Below are 18,395 nucleotides of genomic sequence, written 5' to 3' on the forward strand. Positions count from 1 at the left end.
TCTGCTCTCACACACACTGGTCATCCATTCATCTCTTTCCAGGAAGTAACAATTCACCGGAATAATGAAGAGGGTTCTGAGAAAATCTATTTGATTTCCATTGAAACATTATAAATGGAAATGAGAGAAGGTCTATTTAATTTCCAATACAACCATAATTGTTGAAATTCTTTATTGGAGATTGAAGACATTTTCTTTGAATCCTTCTAATTTCCTCTTATAGGCATAACCCCTTCTTTGAATTTCACTCTATGGTAACTGACCTAGCATGGTTAGAACCCAGTTCAATCACAGTATCATGATTTAAAGTCTAAGCCTTTCCAAGTTATACTCAAACTTCCATATTTGTTGCAATATTGCTACATGTGTTGCAATACTATTGTATTAAGGCTATGTTTGACAACATGCACTCAAGCTATGAAAAAAACTCCTTTACTTATTTCATACCATTCAATATGTTACACCTGACCACCTGTGAGAGCAGTAAGCAACATCCCCTCTTGTAGTGGCCTCAGTGCTTCCAGTGCTCTGTCCAAAACATAGCTCCTCATTAGGTAGCTGTAATGAGCATGTGTACAGTAGGTGCTGACTACGCTGGCTCAGACTCCAAGCCCTGCTTCTGTTTTTATCCCTCCCATAGGGATCCATGTTAATCTAAAAGTATTATAGGCTGACACTGCTGTGGCTCCCTGATTTCCCACTGTACCAACCCTGTGTCAATTGGGAGAGAGGAGGCTGCTGAACTCAGGTTAATTGACCCAAGGTAGGACACATGATATTATCATCTGAGATTCAATCAGACACATTCAATCAGATGCTTTGGGGAAATTAGAAGCCATACATGGATTTATTGCATATTTCCATCAAGTAAGAGTTTTATAATATTTCCATATGGGGCATTGTTTGTTGAATAACTTGAGGTAGACACTATGACAATTGTTCTTCAACTGAGACAAATTGTAATGACGTTTTTATGAACATGCCAGTCATATGTGCAGCGTTCAAGTTTGCCTATAAGGCTATTCAACCTGAGGATAAAACCAATAAACAATGAACTACATAGAAAATAGTTGAGCTTCTATAATTGTATTATTCCTAAATTATCATGTGTTTATTATGAAATGTCTATAAAAATGGCAGCATAAACAGTGCCTTCAGAAAGTACTCATACCCCTTGACTTATTCCACAGTTTGTTCTGTTACAGCCTAAATTCAAAATGGATTAAATAGATTTTTTCGCAACCATCTACACAAAAACCTTAAAATAACAAAGTGAAAACATGTTTTTAGAAAATTTATTGAAAATGATTTACATAAGTATTCACACCATTTACATAAGTATTCACACCCCTGAGTCAATACATGTTATAATCACATTTGGCTGAGATTACAAATGTGAGTCTTTCTGGGAAAATCTCTAAGAGCTTTTCACACCTGGATTTTACGATATTTGCACATTATTCTTTTTAAAATTCTTCAAGCTTTGTCAAGTTTGTTGTTGATCATTGCTAGACAGCCATTACTTAGATTTTCAAGCCTGATTTAAGTCAAAACTGTAACTAGACCACTCAGGAACATTCAATGTTGGCTTGGTAAGCAACTGTGTTTTAGGTTATTGTCCTGCTGAAAGGTGAATTTGTCTCCCAGTGTCTGTTGGAAAGCAGACTGAACCAGGTTTTCGCCTAGGCTTTTGCCTGTGCTTAGCTCTATTCCATTTCTTTTTAATCCCCCAAAAAACTCCCTAGTCCTTGCCGATGACAAGCATACCCATAACATGATAGAGCCAACACCATGCTTGAAAATATGAAGAGTGGTACTCAGTGATGTGTTATGTTGGATTTGCCCTAAAATGTAACACTTTGTATTCAGGACATTAAGTTCATTTCTTTGCCACATTTTTTGCAGTTTTACTTTAGTGCCTTATTGCCTTATTTTGTACAGGTTTGCTTCTTTTCACTCTGTCATTTAGGTTAGTATTGGGGAGTAACTACAATGTTGTTGATCCATCCTCAGTTTTCTCCTATCACAGCCATTGAACTCTGTAACTGTTTTAAAATCACCATTGTCCTCATGGTGAAATCCCAGAGTGTTTTTCTTCCTTAGTTAGGAAGGACGCCTGTATCTTTGAAGTGACTGGGTGTATTAATACACCATCCAAAGTGTAATTTCACCATGCTCAAAAGGATATTCAATGTCTGCTTAAAAAAAAAAAGGTTTTACTCATCTACAAATAGGTGCCCTTCTTTGAGAAGCATTGGAAAACCTCCCTGGTCTTTGTGGTTAAATCTGTGTTTGAAATTCACAAATCGACTGAGGGACCTTACAGATAATTGTATGTGTGGGCTATAGAGATGAGGTAGTCATTCACAAATCATGTTAAACACTATAATTGCACACAGAGTTCATGCAACTTATTATGTGACTTCTTAAGCACATTTTTACTCCTGAACTTATTTAGGCATGTCATAGCAAAGGGGTTCAATACTTATTGACTCAAAACATTTCAGCTTTTCATAAAAATATTTTTTGTAAATATTTCTAAAAACATAATTCCACTTTGAAATTATAGGGTATCGTGTGTAGGACAGTGACATAAAAATCTCAATATAATCAATTTTAAATTCAGGCTGTAACACAACAAAATGTTGAAAAGTCAAGGGATGTGAATACTTTCTGAAGGCACTGTATTTTGCAGCGTTTAAAAGTGCTAGGGCCTCCAAGCTGCTATTAGCTTAGTGAAGTAGAAGGAGGAATCTGGTTATGTCGGGCCATGGAGGAGGATTTCCTCTAACCTCTTCCCACAGCCACTTGAGTGCCATGAGTCTGGCAAGCGAGTCTAAGATTTCTCAAAAGTTCTTATTGATGAAGGGGATCCTAACTGTGTGTTTGAGGTCGAGGGTGGAGTCCACTTGTTCGTTGGAAAGCAGGTTGTGCCACTGAGCCACAGGCCTACGGGGATTGGACAGCATGTCTGCCCAGTGCCTCAGCTGGTTCCCTGCAGCATCACAACCCAGGAAAATCTTCCCTATGGCGTCGTTCCTGGTCAACTTGTCATGGTCCCACACGGAAATCATCAGGTGAACCCTCTGGAGGGAGCAACAGCAGAGAACAGTCACTGCAAACTGTGCTTCTAAAGAGAATGTCCCATAATATTTTTGTTTAAATAATTTGCCAACAAAATAACATTATAATGTAAAGAGATGGCCTCTTTTCTGGACCTCCATAGCATGCAGGCTGTTGAGCTTGTAACTGGCCTCATCTTAGCCACATTCTGAGAAAAGATCATACTTACTTGAATTTGTTCAAACGACACATCAAACGTAAAGGATTCGTTGAAGTAGGGATTCAGTGTGGACTTTTTAACAGACGTCTTCTTTCTCTTCCACTTCTTCTTGTCCAGAGCTAGCTGCACTTTTACATAGGGATCTACAGTGTACATGAATACAGTAAAGAGTAGTTTGAGCGTCCACTGCCTCACAAATAATGCAGTATTATTTGTGATAATCGAAACTGGCCTCAATAATAACGGAATATTATTTGTTTAATTAATAGGCTGGAATCCAGACCTGTTTTGTGGTAACATTCGACTCTTTGTTTCTCCATGTTACATGTTTGTCGCATGACACTGACTGAGAACAAGGAGTGGAATGTCAGCACAAAACAGGTCTGGATTCCAGGCTAATCATAACTAGCCTCTTCAGCAAAACAACCGCTCAGTCTTCCTCTCAGAGAGCCAGGCACCTACCTGATGAGCCCCCTTTGTCCATACTCTTTAAGTTCTTGGCTTCCAGGATGACAACAGTCAGCTTGTTAGTGGTGGGGACGTAGCGCAATGAGAAGCAGATCTCCCCCAGAATTTCATCCTGTAATCACATGTGGAAATTCAGTATGTGGGCCTATAGATGTCAAGGCAAAGTAGGCCTATGGCTAGATTTGAGAACTTTGTGATATTCAAATGCTGTTTGAAAAAAAACTTTTGACCTGCACTATTTGGTTCCAGAAATCAAGTAAATCTCCTGACCTCAAACTTGGAGGGTTCTCTCAGGTCTTCCCACTCTTCGATCACATGGTTCCAGTCGATGATTCCGAGCTGCAGCCTCAGTTCTCCGATGATGTCGTGTTTGGAGAATCTATCGAAGTCGAACACTTTCATGACTATGGTGGACTCATTGAGCTCAGCCTTGTCAATCTGGACACAAGATAGTCAGGCACGAGTCAAGAGTGGTGCAGAAACACAGACTCACACTGTGTATAGTATGTGAAACAGTTTAAAAACCTCTCAAATTGGTATACTGTCTGATAATACTGCTATAATAACATGTGTATAATACCCCTCAAATACCTTAAATGTGAAGTGTTCATTGAACACAGGGTTGAGGGTTTTCCTGTAGACCTTAGTCTCGAATGTCTTTGACTTGTTGGGAGTGATGTAGACTTTAACATAGGGGTCAGAGGTGCCACTCCGGTCCATGGCTGTCAGAGCTGCAGCCTCTTTGAGCCCCACTGTCAACTGCAGGGTATGAGAGATGGCAGGATAGTCAAAGATAGTAGGGGAAGATAAGGGTGCCAGGAAAACGCTATATCACTGTATGGTAGAAAAAGAAATACACACTGAATTCTACTTCAGTGATATTTTGAAAAAGCAGACATTTCTCTTTATATGTGTGATAATTAATATCTTGTTTAATCTGTGATCAAAGGGGACCTCTGGTTGTATGGCTTGTGGTGGCTACAGTATTTTGATCAAGTTACAAGTTCAAAAGACTAATTCAGTTAATTCTAACCTCTTGTGCCTTGTATTCCAGAGAATAGAGCAGTCTTCCCCGGTTTTTAGCTGAGCCGTAGCCTGCATCATCCGAGCCATGTTGGACCTGCCCATCAAGAACACTGTCATAGCTTGAACCAGCCAATCACATTCATCGGCCAGCCAACCAATCCTTCAATCAGCGGCCCATCCTAACAGACATAAGGAGCTAAAGCTGCACCTCTACCTCACTCCTTCTTCACAACGGCGACCAGTCTAAACAAAAATAAATGGATAGAATGGAGCAGACGCTCTGCGCTATCCCACCAAGATCTAGCTACGACGACTACTACTCCCAGTACTTACTAGTGATGTAGTCGAGGAACCATTCACCGCTTGTAGATTGATTTGATTGTCCGGCTTCTTTTTTGTCTTTTTCTTGCTCTTGCAGCAGCATTTCGCACAGATGCAGATAATACACACCAAAAACATCAAGACAATGACAGCAAAGATGGTGTAAATGGCCCATCGTGGCACTGAGTAAGACAAAAAAAAAGACAGCCGTTTGTCTCATTGTGACACACATCTGAAGCATGAGGCAAGAGCACAGCCAGCAGGATTAAGGAGAGATGAACTTGTAACAAGGAGAAATGGAGAGCTATTCAAAAATACATTTGCCTTGTATTTATGTGAGTGCAGCAGCCCCTAGCTGCCAAGTCTTGAGAGAGTCAGTGTAGTCAACTTGTCTCACTATGACACACATCTGAAGCATGCAGCAAGAGCACAGCCAGCAAGATTCAGGAGATATAAACTTGTATAATAAGTGAAAATGGAGAGCTAAGAAATGTGTGTTGGGAGTGGAATTAGATATGACACATGGAAACAGGTGCCAAGGCAGGCAGCTCTCCCCTGCCATGGGGGGGGGGTCAGAGGGGGGGGGGGGGGGGGGGGATTTAGGGGGTTACTCACAGGGAATCTTGTTCAGTAGTTGGTCTATAAACCCGGGAGCGGCGGTGGTGTGGCTGGCTGTAGTGTTAGGGGTTACGGTGCCCTTAGCTAATATGGTTGTAGGAAACATGGTGTAGCTGTGACCTAGAATCGAGCGCAAACAGCAAACACAGGCAATGAGGAAAAGCAATTTGGTTAGTTCATAGCTCAGGTTGCTACTGTGTTTATTGACACCAACTTCTACTTTAACACAGTTACTGTACTGTTGCTCCTCAGCAGTCTCCTCTGGTAAGATAAAGCACTAATCATTTTCTTTGCCTTAAACCATTTTTGTTAGGTTTACAGATAATTGTTTGGAGATCATAGCTTTGATGTTGAAATTTAAACCAGTGGTGGAAAAAGTACCAAATTGTCATACTTGAGTAAAAGTAAAGATACCTTAATAGAAAATTAGTCAAGTAAAAGTGAAAGTCACCTAGCAAAATACTACTTGAGTAAAAGTCTAAAAGTATTTGGTTTTAAATATACTTAAGTATATTAAAAGTATAAATCATTTCACATTCTTTATATTAATCAAACCAGATTAAATGATTTTCTTGTTTTTTTTAAATTTACGGATAGCCAGGGGCACACTCCAACACTCAGACATAATTTACAAATTAAGCATTTGTGTTTAGTGAGTCCGCCAGATCAGAGGCAGCAGGGATGACCAGGGATGTTCTCTTAAAAAGTGTGTGAATTGGACCATAAAAATGTTACGAGTACTTTTGGATGTCAGAGAAAATGTAAGGAGTAAAAAGTACATTATTTACTTCAGGAATGTAGTGGAGGAAAAGTAAAACTTGTCAATATTTTTTTATAGTAAAGTACAGATACCTAAAGAACAACTTAAGTAGTACTTGAAAGTATTTTTACTTAAGTACTTTACACCACTGGTTTAAACTCAAGTTGTAGCCAACACCCATTCTTTCTTACACACAAAATATTGTGCCTCTGCTTGCAAAAACTTGGTTGCAATGACAGAGGAGAGTGGATACTTAGCCACCACCATTGTTAAACAACTGCATGGTTGAGTGATGACAGCTCCACACAGGCAAATTAAAGCAGGGTGTGCTGCACTCTGATAACATCACTTTCTAAATGACCACAGCACGGCGGATTACTTTTCTTTACTTTACATGACGTAAATACATTCATACAGGTGCTTTCCAATTGGAATGTGTCAAAAATAAGGAACAGTCAATACAAAGAAATTCACACCCATTGGACATTGTCCCTAAAACCCAATACAAGGTGTTTTATACAGTAGCTGCTAGTTCAAAGACATAGTATTTGAGAGTTAGAACAAAGGTAATTAAAAAACAGAGTACCTCAAGAGCTTGTATCACAAGAGCTTGAGTCTTTGTTCACATGAACACAACCAACAGTCAAAACATTTTTTTATTAATAGATACCTATATTCTGAGAGAATCAGGTTCTACTTACAATATAGGGAAACGTATATGTAAAAACTATAGTACTCACTGTTTCAGTACCAGCGTAGTTTGTATCCTTATTACTGTAGCCTACTTGAAGACTGTATTACTTTATCATTCACCCATGCAGTTCTCCAGCAAAAGGGAGTTACAGGATTATAACAAATGAGGGGAAGGAAGTCACTTGGCCCGGAAAGCCTGAAAGTGGCGGGATTGGCCCATAAACATTTTGTATAAAGTGTTTGATCAAGAAGTGGTCTCATGTGGAAGATAAATAGCTATTCTTCTGCTAGACCAATACATGCATTTCACATAGTTCATTGCTAAGCAAAGAAAGGTAATCTTAGTTAGGGCGTAGCCTTCAATATTGTCCTGCAGTATCACACTTTCATTTACAATAAAATGTTTGAGTAAATTATATTACCGATGCTTTTTACTAGTATTAAACAGCTCAATAAACTGTGTATTCTGGTTTACAAAAATCTTTCTGTAATGGTGATTGAGTGGGTTACTTCTAAATGTGTAAATATCACACTGGTAAATTGATTTACTCACCTTTTCTCCAATGATAATTGACACGTTTGTTTCCAGAAATGTGAAATCCAATGATGTGTCTAGTCTACTTCTTGATCCCAATCATCCCTTCCCTCCATTTTGTTAGAACTTGTAAATGATAGGGAGCTTTAATGTATTTCCTCAACACACTATCACGCCTCATGCACACACAGTGACACCACCCTGTGTGTGTGTGTGTGTGTGTGTGTGTGTGTGTGTGTGTGTGTGTGTGTGCGTGTGTGCGTGTGTGCGTGTCAGGGAACACGTACAGCATTGGAATGTTTGGTTCCACCTCAGGATTAGAGAAGAGAACAGTAGAACAGTAGTCTGGATATGTTGTATAAACATGGGATGAACCAATGCTCAGGATTAGAGAAGAGAACAGTAGAACAGTAGTCTGGATATGTTGTATAAACATGGGATGAACCAATGCTCAGGATTAGAGAAGAGAACAGTAGAACAGTAGAACAGTAGTCTGGATATGTTGTATGAACATGGGATGAACCAATACTACAGTAAGGTATCATATTCCATCTTGAAATGAAACCAAGGTTAAAAACACAAACATTTGCATTGACATAGAAAGATGCCTAGACTAAACCGGTTCAGTTACAACAAAGTAACATCGGTCCCTCCATGAGTCAATAGTCAACCCCTCCATCGTCTGATAATTGAGCAAATAACTATTGATATTTATCTAATTTATCTCCAATCAGGTTCAATCTACATGTGCTCTATAGATGTAGCTCTCTGACTTATATTCATGTTGAAAGTTGTCATGCATTTATAAAAATACATATTTAAATAGTTGCTAATAATAATCATAGCTTCTGCTGAGGCTATATGGTTTCCATAACAAATCCAATCAAATATTAGGACTCTTATCAATAAGGTTTAGCTGTAGTTTTTCTTAATATTCATTTTGGAGTACAAATATGACCTTGATTATAATAATATTCGTTTTTAGGGGATAACTTGTGTAGTTTTGCTTGTCCTACTACTCCTGTGCAGCAGATGGCAGTATTGGTTCAGTACGGAAAAACACTGTAGCACGGCAAACAAGGTATGGCAATCTGATGTGGGATATACAGTATATAAAGGCGATCCAAGCACCGTTGCAAATGATTCCTTATTCTGCATAATTTGTTCGTCACATGTTGAAGTTTGTCATTATAGCCTATTCAAAAAGACCATTGTGCACAAATGTCTATTAGTGAGTCTATTGACATTTTACTTTTGTTTACATTAAAAAAACTTGGAGTATGAGATTGTTTGGGTTATTATTATTATTTTTTCACTCTCTTCCGTATTATCAAGATGGATGGTTTCAATGGTGTGCAATCCCGATTAGGGTTGAAGGGCAGGAACCCAGTTACCGAGATTTATCGCCCAAAACCACTCCCTTTTCCCAATATAAATAACTGCGAGAAACCGGTAAATTATCATAAATTATTCATATGAACAGCATGACGTGAAACGAAACTGTTAAATTATATGTGATGCCTAAATCTGGATTCTAGTTGACCAGACTTTCAACTTCACCTGGAAAAATCGTACACATAATATTAGGAAATATGTCGTTATGAACACATGGAAATAGTGGTCTCAATTTTTGGGGGGATTTTTCTACATTGAATAAGACCCTTAAGATACATTGGGCTAAACATTTCTTAAAGAATCCAACTTCAAGTTGGAATATCATCCCTCATTATATCTTCTTCCGTTTTGGTGGCTTCAAATTTATGTTATTTTGTAACTATAACATTGATAAGATTCCTACAAAAGAATCTGCTTTTCATAGACAAGTATTCTTAATGTGGTCATTAATATATGAACATAATTTTTCCTCGCATAGATATTTCATTTGGAACAATAAAGATATTTTGTACAGAATCAAGTCTTCATTTTTTAAGAACTGGTTTAATAATCATATCCTACTGGTGAGTCAACTTTTTAATGCAGAAGGATTGTTACTCAATTATGAGGAATTTTTTATCTCGTTACAATATCCCTGTTACACCTACTGTTGAGAGTTCGCCATAGTCTTTGATGCTATTCCATCATGTTGTTTAGAGTTGTAACCAGACCTCACCTTCTTGAGCTACCCTCGCTTAATCCAGTTGACTCTCCAATAGGAAACGTGTGTTTCTCCTTGCTCCCTCAGAACAACATATCCATAGTGCTTTATTTCAAAGGGATATTGTATCTATTCCTTATGTCACAATTTACTGGAATACATTTGTCTATAATGCTACACTACAGGACTGTTTTGCTAGCACAGACTGGAATATGTTCCGGGATTCATCCAATGGCATTGAGGAATACACCACGTCAGTCATCGGCTTCATCAATAAGTGCATCGATGACGTCGTCCCCACAGTGACTGTACGAACATATCCCAACCAGAAGCCATGGATTACAGGCAACATCCGCATCGAGCTAAAAGCTAGAGCTGCCACTTTCAAGGAGCGGGAGACTAATCCGGACACTTATAAGAAATCCCGCTATGCCCTCAGACGAACCATCAAACAAGCAAAGCGTCAATACAGGATTAAGATTGAATCCTACTACACCGGCTCTGACGCTCGTCGGATGTGGCAGGACTTGAAAACTATTACAGACTGCAAAGGGAAACCCAGCCATGAGCTGCCCAGTGACACAAGCCTACCAGACAAGCTTAATGCCTTTTATGATCACTTCGAGGCAAGCAACACTGAAGCATGCACGAGAGCACCAGCTGCTCTGGATGACTGTGTGATAATGCTCTCGGTAGCTGATGTGAACAAAACCTTTAAACAGGTCAACATTCACAAAGCCGCTGGGCCAGATGGATTACCAGAATGGGTACTCAAAGCATATGCGGACCAACTGTCAAGTGTCTTCACTGACATTTTCAACCTCTCCCTGACCGAGTCTGTAATACCTACATGTTTCAAGCAGACCACCATTGTCCCTGTGCCCAAGGAAGCAAAGGTAACCTGCCTAAATGATTACCGCCCCGTGGCACTCATGTCGGTAGCCATGAAGTGCTTTGGAAGGCTGGTCATGGATCATATCAACAGCATCCTCCCAGACACCCTAGACCTACTCCAATTCGCATACCGCACCAACAGATCCACAGATGACGCAATCTCAATCGCACTCCACACTGCCCTTTCTCACCTGTTCAAAAGGAACACCTATGTGAGAATGCTGTTCATTGACTACAGCTCAGCGTTCAACACTATAGTGCCCACAAAGCTCATCAATAAGCTAAGGAATCTGGGACTAAACACCTCCCTCTGTAACTGGATCTTGGACTTCCTGATGGGCCGCCCCCAGGTGGTAAGAGTAGGCAACAACTGATCCTTAACACTGGGACCCCTAAGGGGTGTGTACTTAGTCCCCTCCTGTATTCCCTGTTCACCCACGACTGCGTGGCCAAACACGACTCCAACACCATCATTAAGTTTGCTGACGACACAACAGTGGTAGGCCTGATCACCGACAATGATGAGACGGCCTATAGGGAGGAGATCAGAGAACTGGTAGTGTGGTGCCAGGACAACAACCTCTCGCTCAATGTGAGCAAGACAAAGGAGCTGATCGTGGACTACAGGAAAAGGCGGGCCGAACAGGCCCCCATTAACATTGACGGGGCTGTAGTAGAGCGGGTCGAGAGTTTCAAGCTCCTTGGTGTCCACATCACCAACGAACTATCATGGTCCAAACATACCAAGACAGTCGTGAAGAGGGCACGACAAAACCTTTTCCCCCTCAGGAGACTGAAAAGATTTGGCATGGGTCTCAAAAGGTTCTACAGCGGCACCATCGAGAGCATCCTGACCGGTTGCATCACCGCCTGGTATGGCAACTGCTCGGCATCTGACCGTAAGGCGCTATAGAGGGTAGTGCGAACGGCCCAGTACATCACTGGGGCCAAGCTTCCTGCCATCCAGGACCTATATAACAGGCGGTGTCAGAGGAAAGCCCAGAAAATTGTCAGAGACTGCACACTGACTCGGTACCAGTGCCCCCTGTATATAGCCTCGTTATTGTTATTCTTATTGTGTTACTTTTTATTATTACTTTTTATTTTAGCCTACTTGGCAAATATTTATTCTTCTTGAACTGTACTGTTGGTTGAGAACACGTAATTAAGCATATCACTGTAAAGTCTACACTTGTATTTGGCGCATGTGGCAAATAAAGTTTGATTTGATTTTGATTTGATAATATCTGTTGGAAAAAAGTATGGTTATTACCAAACAAATACCTGCTTGGTCAAAGAGGTCTCTTTCAGAATGATCCATAAGTATTATCCTGCAAATCATTACCTGAAGAAATTTAAAAAATACATTAACATTAACAATACTTTTTGTGTTGAGCATCCAGAAAGAGTTTAGCATTTATTTTGGCATTGTCTACATGTAAAGAAATTATGGCAAGATAATTATATTTGTTTTATAATTGTTAATATTGTTGATGACTTTTGTTTATTATGGGAGAAAGTGCTGGTCGGTTTCCTTACCTATAATAAGGATAAAGAAAAACAATTTGACCTCATACATCTAATAGTGGTAAATTCACTAATTGAGCAGTACATTGGGACCATTCTACAATATTTTAATAAGAAAGCTGTTAAAACAATCAATATGTGTGTATCATTTAAGTTCTTTGTATAATCTGTAATTTGTTGTACCCCTTAGCACATGTTATCATTGTCTGTGTAAGGGTCGACGCTGGTAGAGACAGGTAGCAGGTACATGGAGGGAACATTTAATGGCGACGGACATGGAAGTAAACACATAACAACATTAATGCAGACACGGGGAACAAACGTGGGAGCAGACAGTTATAGACGCGGCAATCAACAAAGGGAAGGAGTCCAGGTGAGTCCAATGAGCTTTCCTGCGCGTAATGATGGTGACAGGTGTGCATGATGAAGGGCAGCCCTCGAGCGCCAGAGAGGGAGCAGGCGTGACAGTCTGTTTTTTTATACTTATTGTATGTATGTGTACTGGTGTTTCTCCAATAATAAAACAATAAAATAATAATTCTCTCTGCTCCCTGTATGGTCAATCATCCAAAATAGATTATCCCGTTTAAGATGGATATTGGCATATACTGTATATAGATGTCCTTGCCTACCTCTTTCAGGAAATACATTCAATGCCGTATTAGCCTTATATTTAGGTAATGAATGATGGGCTATGCACAATAAGCTTCTAACTTATAGCCTCTGTATCTTGTGCAATACACACACCACCTGTGCCCCGCTGACCTCTCTCCTTAAAAAAAAGCTCCTTAGCTCTTTGATTCCCATGCAAGATAAGCTAGACTAGAATAGCTTGCTGGTCATTTTTTTGTGTGCATTTCTTATACCAATAGACTATTCAAAGAGGGATGCAAGCTCTTGTTTGCTGAATGTTAAATACAGCAGCCAATAGATCTCACGGGTAGTTTGAAAGAAGGGCGAACGTGCGATGGCCCGTAGGCTACAGCATTTATTTATTCAGACCCATAACCATTCAATCTTCGTGAAGAGAAGTGGAAGCTGTCTGCATCTAATTCTAGTCTTATATTATGCAAGCATGTCGTTAGAATTATGAAGATAAGGATAACGAAACTTATTTAATTGAACTGTTGAAAGCGAGGAACGAATGAAGCAACAATAGAGAGAGAAAGAGGATGTAGGCTATAATATTAGGGGAAATATTGTAAAAGATATATATATATATTACTACGCCTACTAATTATAGAAATAGGCCCTATTATAATTCGAAATTTAAATCAAGTTCGCATGTGCTGCACCAGAATTGCATGTTCTCTCCCAACTTGCTCATGGTTTGAACGAGGAGCGTAATTCCAGTCCATATAATACAATATAAAACAATACACTAGGCCTACAGTAATACAGTTCACACTCAGAAAGATTAGCCTACTGGAGTTTGTGACATTTATTTACCCAAGAGAGCATATACAGATGAAGTCGGAAGTTTACATACAATGAGGTTGGAGTCATTAAAACTCGTTTTTGAACCTCTCCACAAATTTCTTCGGTTAGGACATCTACTTTGTGCATGACACAAGTCATTTTTCCAACAGTTGTTTACAGACAGATTATTTCACTTATAATTCACTGTATCACAATTCCAGTGGGTCAGAAGTTTACGTACTCTAAGTTGACTGTGCCTTTAAACAGCTTGGAAAATTCCAGAAAGTGATGTCATGGCTTTAGAAGCTTCTGATAGGCTCATTTACATAATTTGAGTCAATTGGAGGTGTACCTGCAGATGTATTTCAAGGCCTGCCTTGAAACTCAGTGCCTCTTTGCTTGACATCATGGGAAAATCAAAATAAATCAGCCAAGACTTCAGAAAATAAATTGAAGACCTCCACAAGTCTGGTTCATCCTTGGGAGCAATTTCCAAACACCTGAAGGTACCACGTTCATCTGTACAAACAATAGTACGCAAGTATAAACACCATGGGACCACGAAGCCATCATACCGCTCAGGAAGGAGACGTGTTCTGTCTCCTAGAGATGAACGTACTTTGGTGCGAAAAGTGCAAATCAATCCCAGAACAATGGCAAAGGACCTTGTGAAGATGCTGGAGGAAACAGGTACAAAAGTATCTATAGCCACAGTAAAACGAGTCCTATTTCGACATAACCCGAAAGACCGCTCAGCAAGGAAGAAGACACTTCTCCAAAACCGCCTTAACTTCTTTGGGATAGGGGGCAGTATTTTCACGGCCGGATAAAAAACGTACCCGATTTAATCTGGTTACTACTCCTGCCCAGAAACTAGAATATGCATATAATTAGTAGATTTGGATGGAAAACACTCAAAAGTTTCTAAAACTGTTTGAATGGTGTCTGTGAGTATAACATAACTCATATGGCAGGCCAAAACCGGAGAAGATTCCATGCAGGAAGTGCCCTGTCTGACAATTTGTTGTCCTTCTGTTACATCTCTATCGAAATTACAGCATCTGTGCTGTAACGTGACACTTTCTAAGGCTTCCATTGGCTCTCTAAAGCCGCCAGGAAGTGGAATGGGGTGTCTGCTGTCTCTGGGCAAAGTATAGGAGCAGAGTTTGTAAGTGGTCAGCCTGGGGACAGTGAGACTGGAGATGCGCTGTCACGAGAACTCGCCATGTTTTTCTTTCTCTCTTTGAATGAATACAACGTTGCCCGGTTGGAATATTATCGCTATTTTACGAGAAAAATATCATAAAAATTGATTTTAAACAGCGTTTGACATGCTTCTAAGTACGGTAATGGAATATTTTGAAATTTTTTGTCACGAAATGCACTCGCGCGTTACCCTTCGGATATTGACCTGAACGCACGAACAGAACGGAGGTATTTGGATATAACTATGGATTATTTGGAACCAAAACAACTTTTGTTATTGAAGTAGAAGTCCTGGGAGTGCATTCTGACGAAGAACAGCAAAGGTAATCTAATTTTTCTAATAGTAATTCTGAGTTTAGGTGACCCCGAAGTTGGCGGATGTCAAAATAGCTAGCCGTGATGGCTGAGCTATGTACTCAGAATATTGCAAAATGTGCTTTCGCCGAAAAGCTATTTTAAAATGGGACATAGCGATTGCATAAAGGAGTTCTGTATCTATAATTCTTAAAATAATTGTTATGTATTTTGTCAACGGTTATCATGAGTAATTTAGTAAATTCACCGGAAGTTTTTGGTGGGTATGCTAGTTCTGAACTTCACATGCTTATTTAAAAAGCAGTTTTTTGATATAAATATGAACTTGATTGAACAAAACATGCATGTATTGTATAACATAATGTCCTAGGAGTGTCATCTGTGTTTTGGGTTTTATTGACACATGTCCTTGCTTGGAAAATGGCTGTGTGATTATTTTTGTTTATGTACTCTCCTAACATAATCTAATGTTTTGCTTTCGCTGTAAAGCCTTTTTGAAATCGGACAATGTGGTTACATCAAGGAGAAGTGTATCTTTAAAATGGTGTAAAATAGTTGTATGTTTGAGAAAGTTGAATTATGACATTTTGTTGTTTTTGAATTTGCCGCCCCAATATTTCATGCTAGCGTCCCACGTAGCCCATAGAAGTTAATGATAATGCAGATGATTTTCCCAAGGTTGCTGTTAACCCCCGGTAGTTATTGGGGTCAAATTTGTCTCCACTTTTGTGGATTGGGCTGATCAGTCTTTGGTTCCGAATATTGGAGAAGATGCCAGAGCTGAGGATGATGTTAAAGAGTTTAAGTATAGCCAATTGGAATTTGTGGTCTTTATACCTTATCATTTAGGATACCATCAACCCCACAGGCCTTTTTGGGATGGAGGGTTTGTATTTTGTCCTGTAGTTCATTGAATGTAATTGGAGAATCCAGTGGGTTATGGTAGTCTTTAATAGTTGATTCTAATATTTGTATTTGATCGTGTATATGTTTTTAATTGTTTGTTATAGAGCCAAAAATATTGGAGAAGTGGTTTATCCATACATCTCCGTTTTGGATAGATAACTCTTTGTGTTGTTGTTTGTTTAGAGTTTAAATTTTTCGACGTCCTGTATCACATGGAGGGGGTCACCACGATGTCATGATTGATGGCAGACCGATGGGGAGAAGATATTGCATATTTTGGGATATTTTTCTGTTAGATTTTCAGATCAACTTTTTTTTGCAAGCTTTTTGGCTCCAGTTTTACATATTTCACTGGCACGTTTATCATTCATCATTCATACAACAGCTGCCACCTTCAGTATATCATTTAAGCAACTGCTTAAACAGATTGTACAAATTAAACAATAAAGATTAACATAATATTTCAATATTCATTTACACAACGAAGTAAAAATATTGAATAAACTCCAAGAGCAGAAGCACAAAATGCATTCTGAATGACACATATTCTTCCTCAGGTGGAGCGGTGCATGATAATAATTAGGTGGGTGCTTATATTTGTCCAGTTTCACACAAGTGTGTTTTATATGTATCCGTGAATTGGAAATGTGATTTTTGCATATCCCAACTGTCAGGTGCGTCGTAAAAAGTGGACCAAAACGCAGCGGGTGCAGTGGTCATCTTCTTCTTTTATTTTAATAAACATGAACACTTAACAAAAATAACAAACAACGACGAAAAACAGTCCTGTAAGGCTACACAGCTATACATGGAACAACTACCCACAAAACCCATGGAAAAACACCCCTACTAAATAGGACCTTCAATTAGAGGCAACGAGGAACAGCTGCCTCCAATTGAAGGTCAACCCAATAAACTAAACATAGAAATAGAAGAACTAGAACAAACATAGAAATATATTAACGTAGAACATAACCCCGAAACACACAAAACAAACACACCCCTGCCACGTCCTGACCAACTACAATAACAAACTGACCCCTTTACTGGTCAGGACATGACAGTACCCCCCCCCAAAGGTGCAGACCCCCGAATGCACCTGAAACAAAAAATTACCAAAACAATAAACCCAAACTAAAGGGAGGGAAGGGAGGGTGGCCACCGTCACCGACGGTTCCTGTGCAAACACCCCCCCTTCCCCAAACACCCCCCTATGGAGGTGGCTCTGGCCCTAGTCCCCATCCTAACCTGTCCGCTGAAGGCTCTGGGCTGAGGAGCGACTCTGGAAGCTCCGGACTGGCGGGCGACTCTGGCTGCGCCGGACTGACAGGCGACTCTGGCTGTGCCGGACTGGCGGGGCGACTCTGACTGCGCCGGACTGTCGGGGCGACTCTGGCTGCGCCGGACTGTCGGGGCGACTCTGGCTGTGCCGGACTGTCGGGGCGACTCTGGCTGCGCCGGACTGGCGGGGCAACTCTGTCTGCGCCGGATTGGCGGGAAGCCTCTGGCTGCGCCGGACTGCGGGACGCCTCTGGCTGCGTCGGACTGGCGGGACGCCTCTGGCTGCGCCGGACTGTGGGACGCCTCTGTCGGTTCCGGACTGTGGGACGCCTCTGTCGGTTCCGGACTGTGGGACGTCGCCGGAAGCTCTAGACTGGGCACTGTCGCCGGAAGCTCTAGACGGGGCACTGTCGCCGGAAGCTCTAGACGGGGCACTGTCGCCGGAAGCTCTAGACGGGGGGCACTGTTGCCGGAAGCTCTAGACGGGGACTGCGCACTAAAGGCCTTGTGCGTGGGGCTGGCTTTGGAGGTGCCAGACTGGTGACACGCACCTCAAGGCTAGTGCGAGGAGCAGGAACAAGGTAAACTGGACCCTGGAGATGCACTGGAGGTCTGGAGCATACGGCCTGCACAACCCTTGGCTGAGTGCTCACCATAGCCTGGCCATACTGAGGAGCTTTCACCGTTTGCACCGGCCTTTGAATGCTTCTGGGCAATACAGTGTGCATTTCCGCATAGCTCGGTGCTTTCTCGATCTGTCGCTCTCCGTAATAAGCACGGGGAGTTGGCTCAGATCTACGACTTAGCCATACTACCCGCTGCCTCTCGCACTTGCCAATCCTTGCGTATAACGCCTCGTAATGGCGCCGCTCCACCTTGGCTGCCTCCAGCTCCTCCTTAGGGCGCCGGTGCTCCCCCGCCTGGTGCCATGGTCCTGCCCCATCCAGGATCTCCTCCCAGGTCCATGACTCTTCATAGCTCCTCTGCTGCTCCTTCCTCCGCTGCTTGGTCGTTTCTTGGTGGGTAGTTCTGTCAGGTGCGTCGTAAA

General features: G+C 41.0%; 1 protein-coding gene across 2 annotated transcripts; it reads right to left on the reverse strand.

Moving 5' to 3' along the window:
* Positions 1–824: 824 nt before the first annotated feature.
* Positions 825–7,915, reverse strand: syt8 (synaptotagmin VIII). 2 transcript variants are annotated; one of them, XM_014169912.3, is made up of 9 exons: positions 7,723–7,915; positions 5,714–5,836; positions 5,111–5,280; positions 4,785–4,871; positions 4,343–4,510; positions 4,022–4,189; positions 3,746–3,863; positions 3,293–3,426; positions 825–3,086 (listed from the first exon to the last, which is right to left on the reverse strand). In XM_014169912.3, exons 2-9 carry the CDS (start codon positions 5,820–5,822, stop codon positions 2,847–2,849), a joined length of 1,194 nt encoding a protein of 397 aa, XP_014025387.1. In that variant the 5' UTR covers positions 5,823–5,836; positions 7,723–7,915; the 3' UTR covers positions 825–2,846. The 2 variants fall into 2 exon arrangements, with proteins under 2 accessions (XP_014025387.1, XP_082824224.1); XM_082968098.1 differs by having other exon boundaries at positions 7,217–7,876.
* Positions 7,916–18,395: the final 10,480 nt, after the last annotated feature.

The sequence above is a fragment of the Salmo salar genome, chromosome 23 (assembly GCF_965601325.2).
Source record: "Salmo salar chromosome 23, fSalSal1, whole genome shotgun sequence".
In the NCBI taxonomy this organism is placed as follows: Eukaryota; Metazoa; Chordata; class Actinopteri; order Salmoniformes; family Salmonidae; genus Salmo; species Salmo salar.

Coding starts and splice junctions, on each gene's coding strand:
- syt8 (XM_014169912.3), bottom strand. CDS start 5,822: ATGTTTCCTACAACCATATTAGCTAAGGGCACCGTAACCCCTAACACT. Junction 4,872..5,110: donor GTTCCTCGACTACATCACTA/GTAAGTACTGGG, acceptor CTTGATGGGCAG/GTCCAACATGGCTCGGATGA. Junction 3,427..3,745: donor GGACAAAGGGGGCTCATCAG/GTAGGTGCCTGG, acceptor TGTACACTGTAG/ATCCCTATGTAAAAGTGCAG.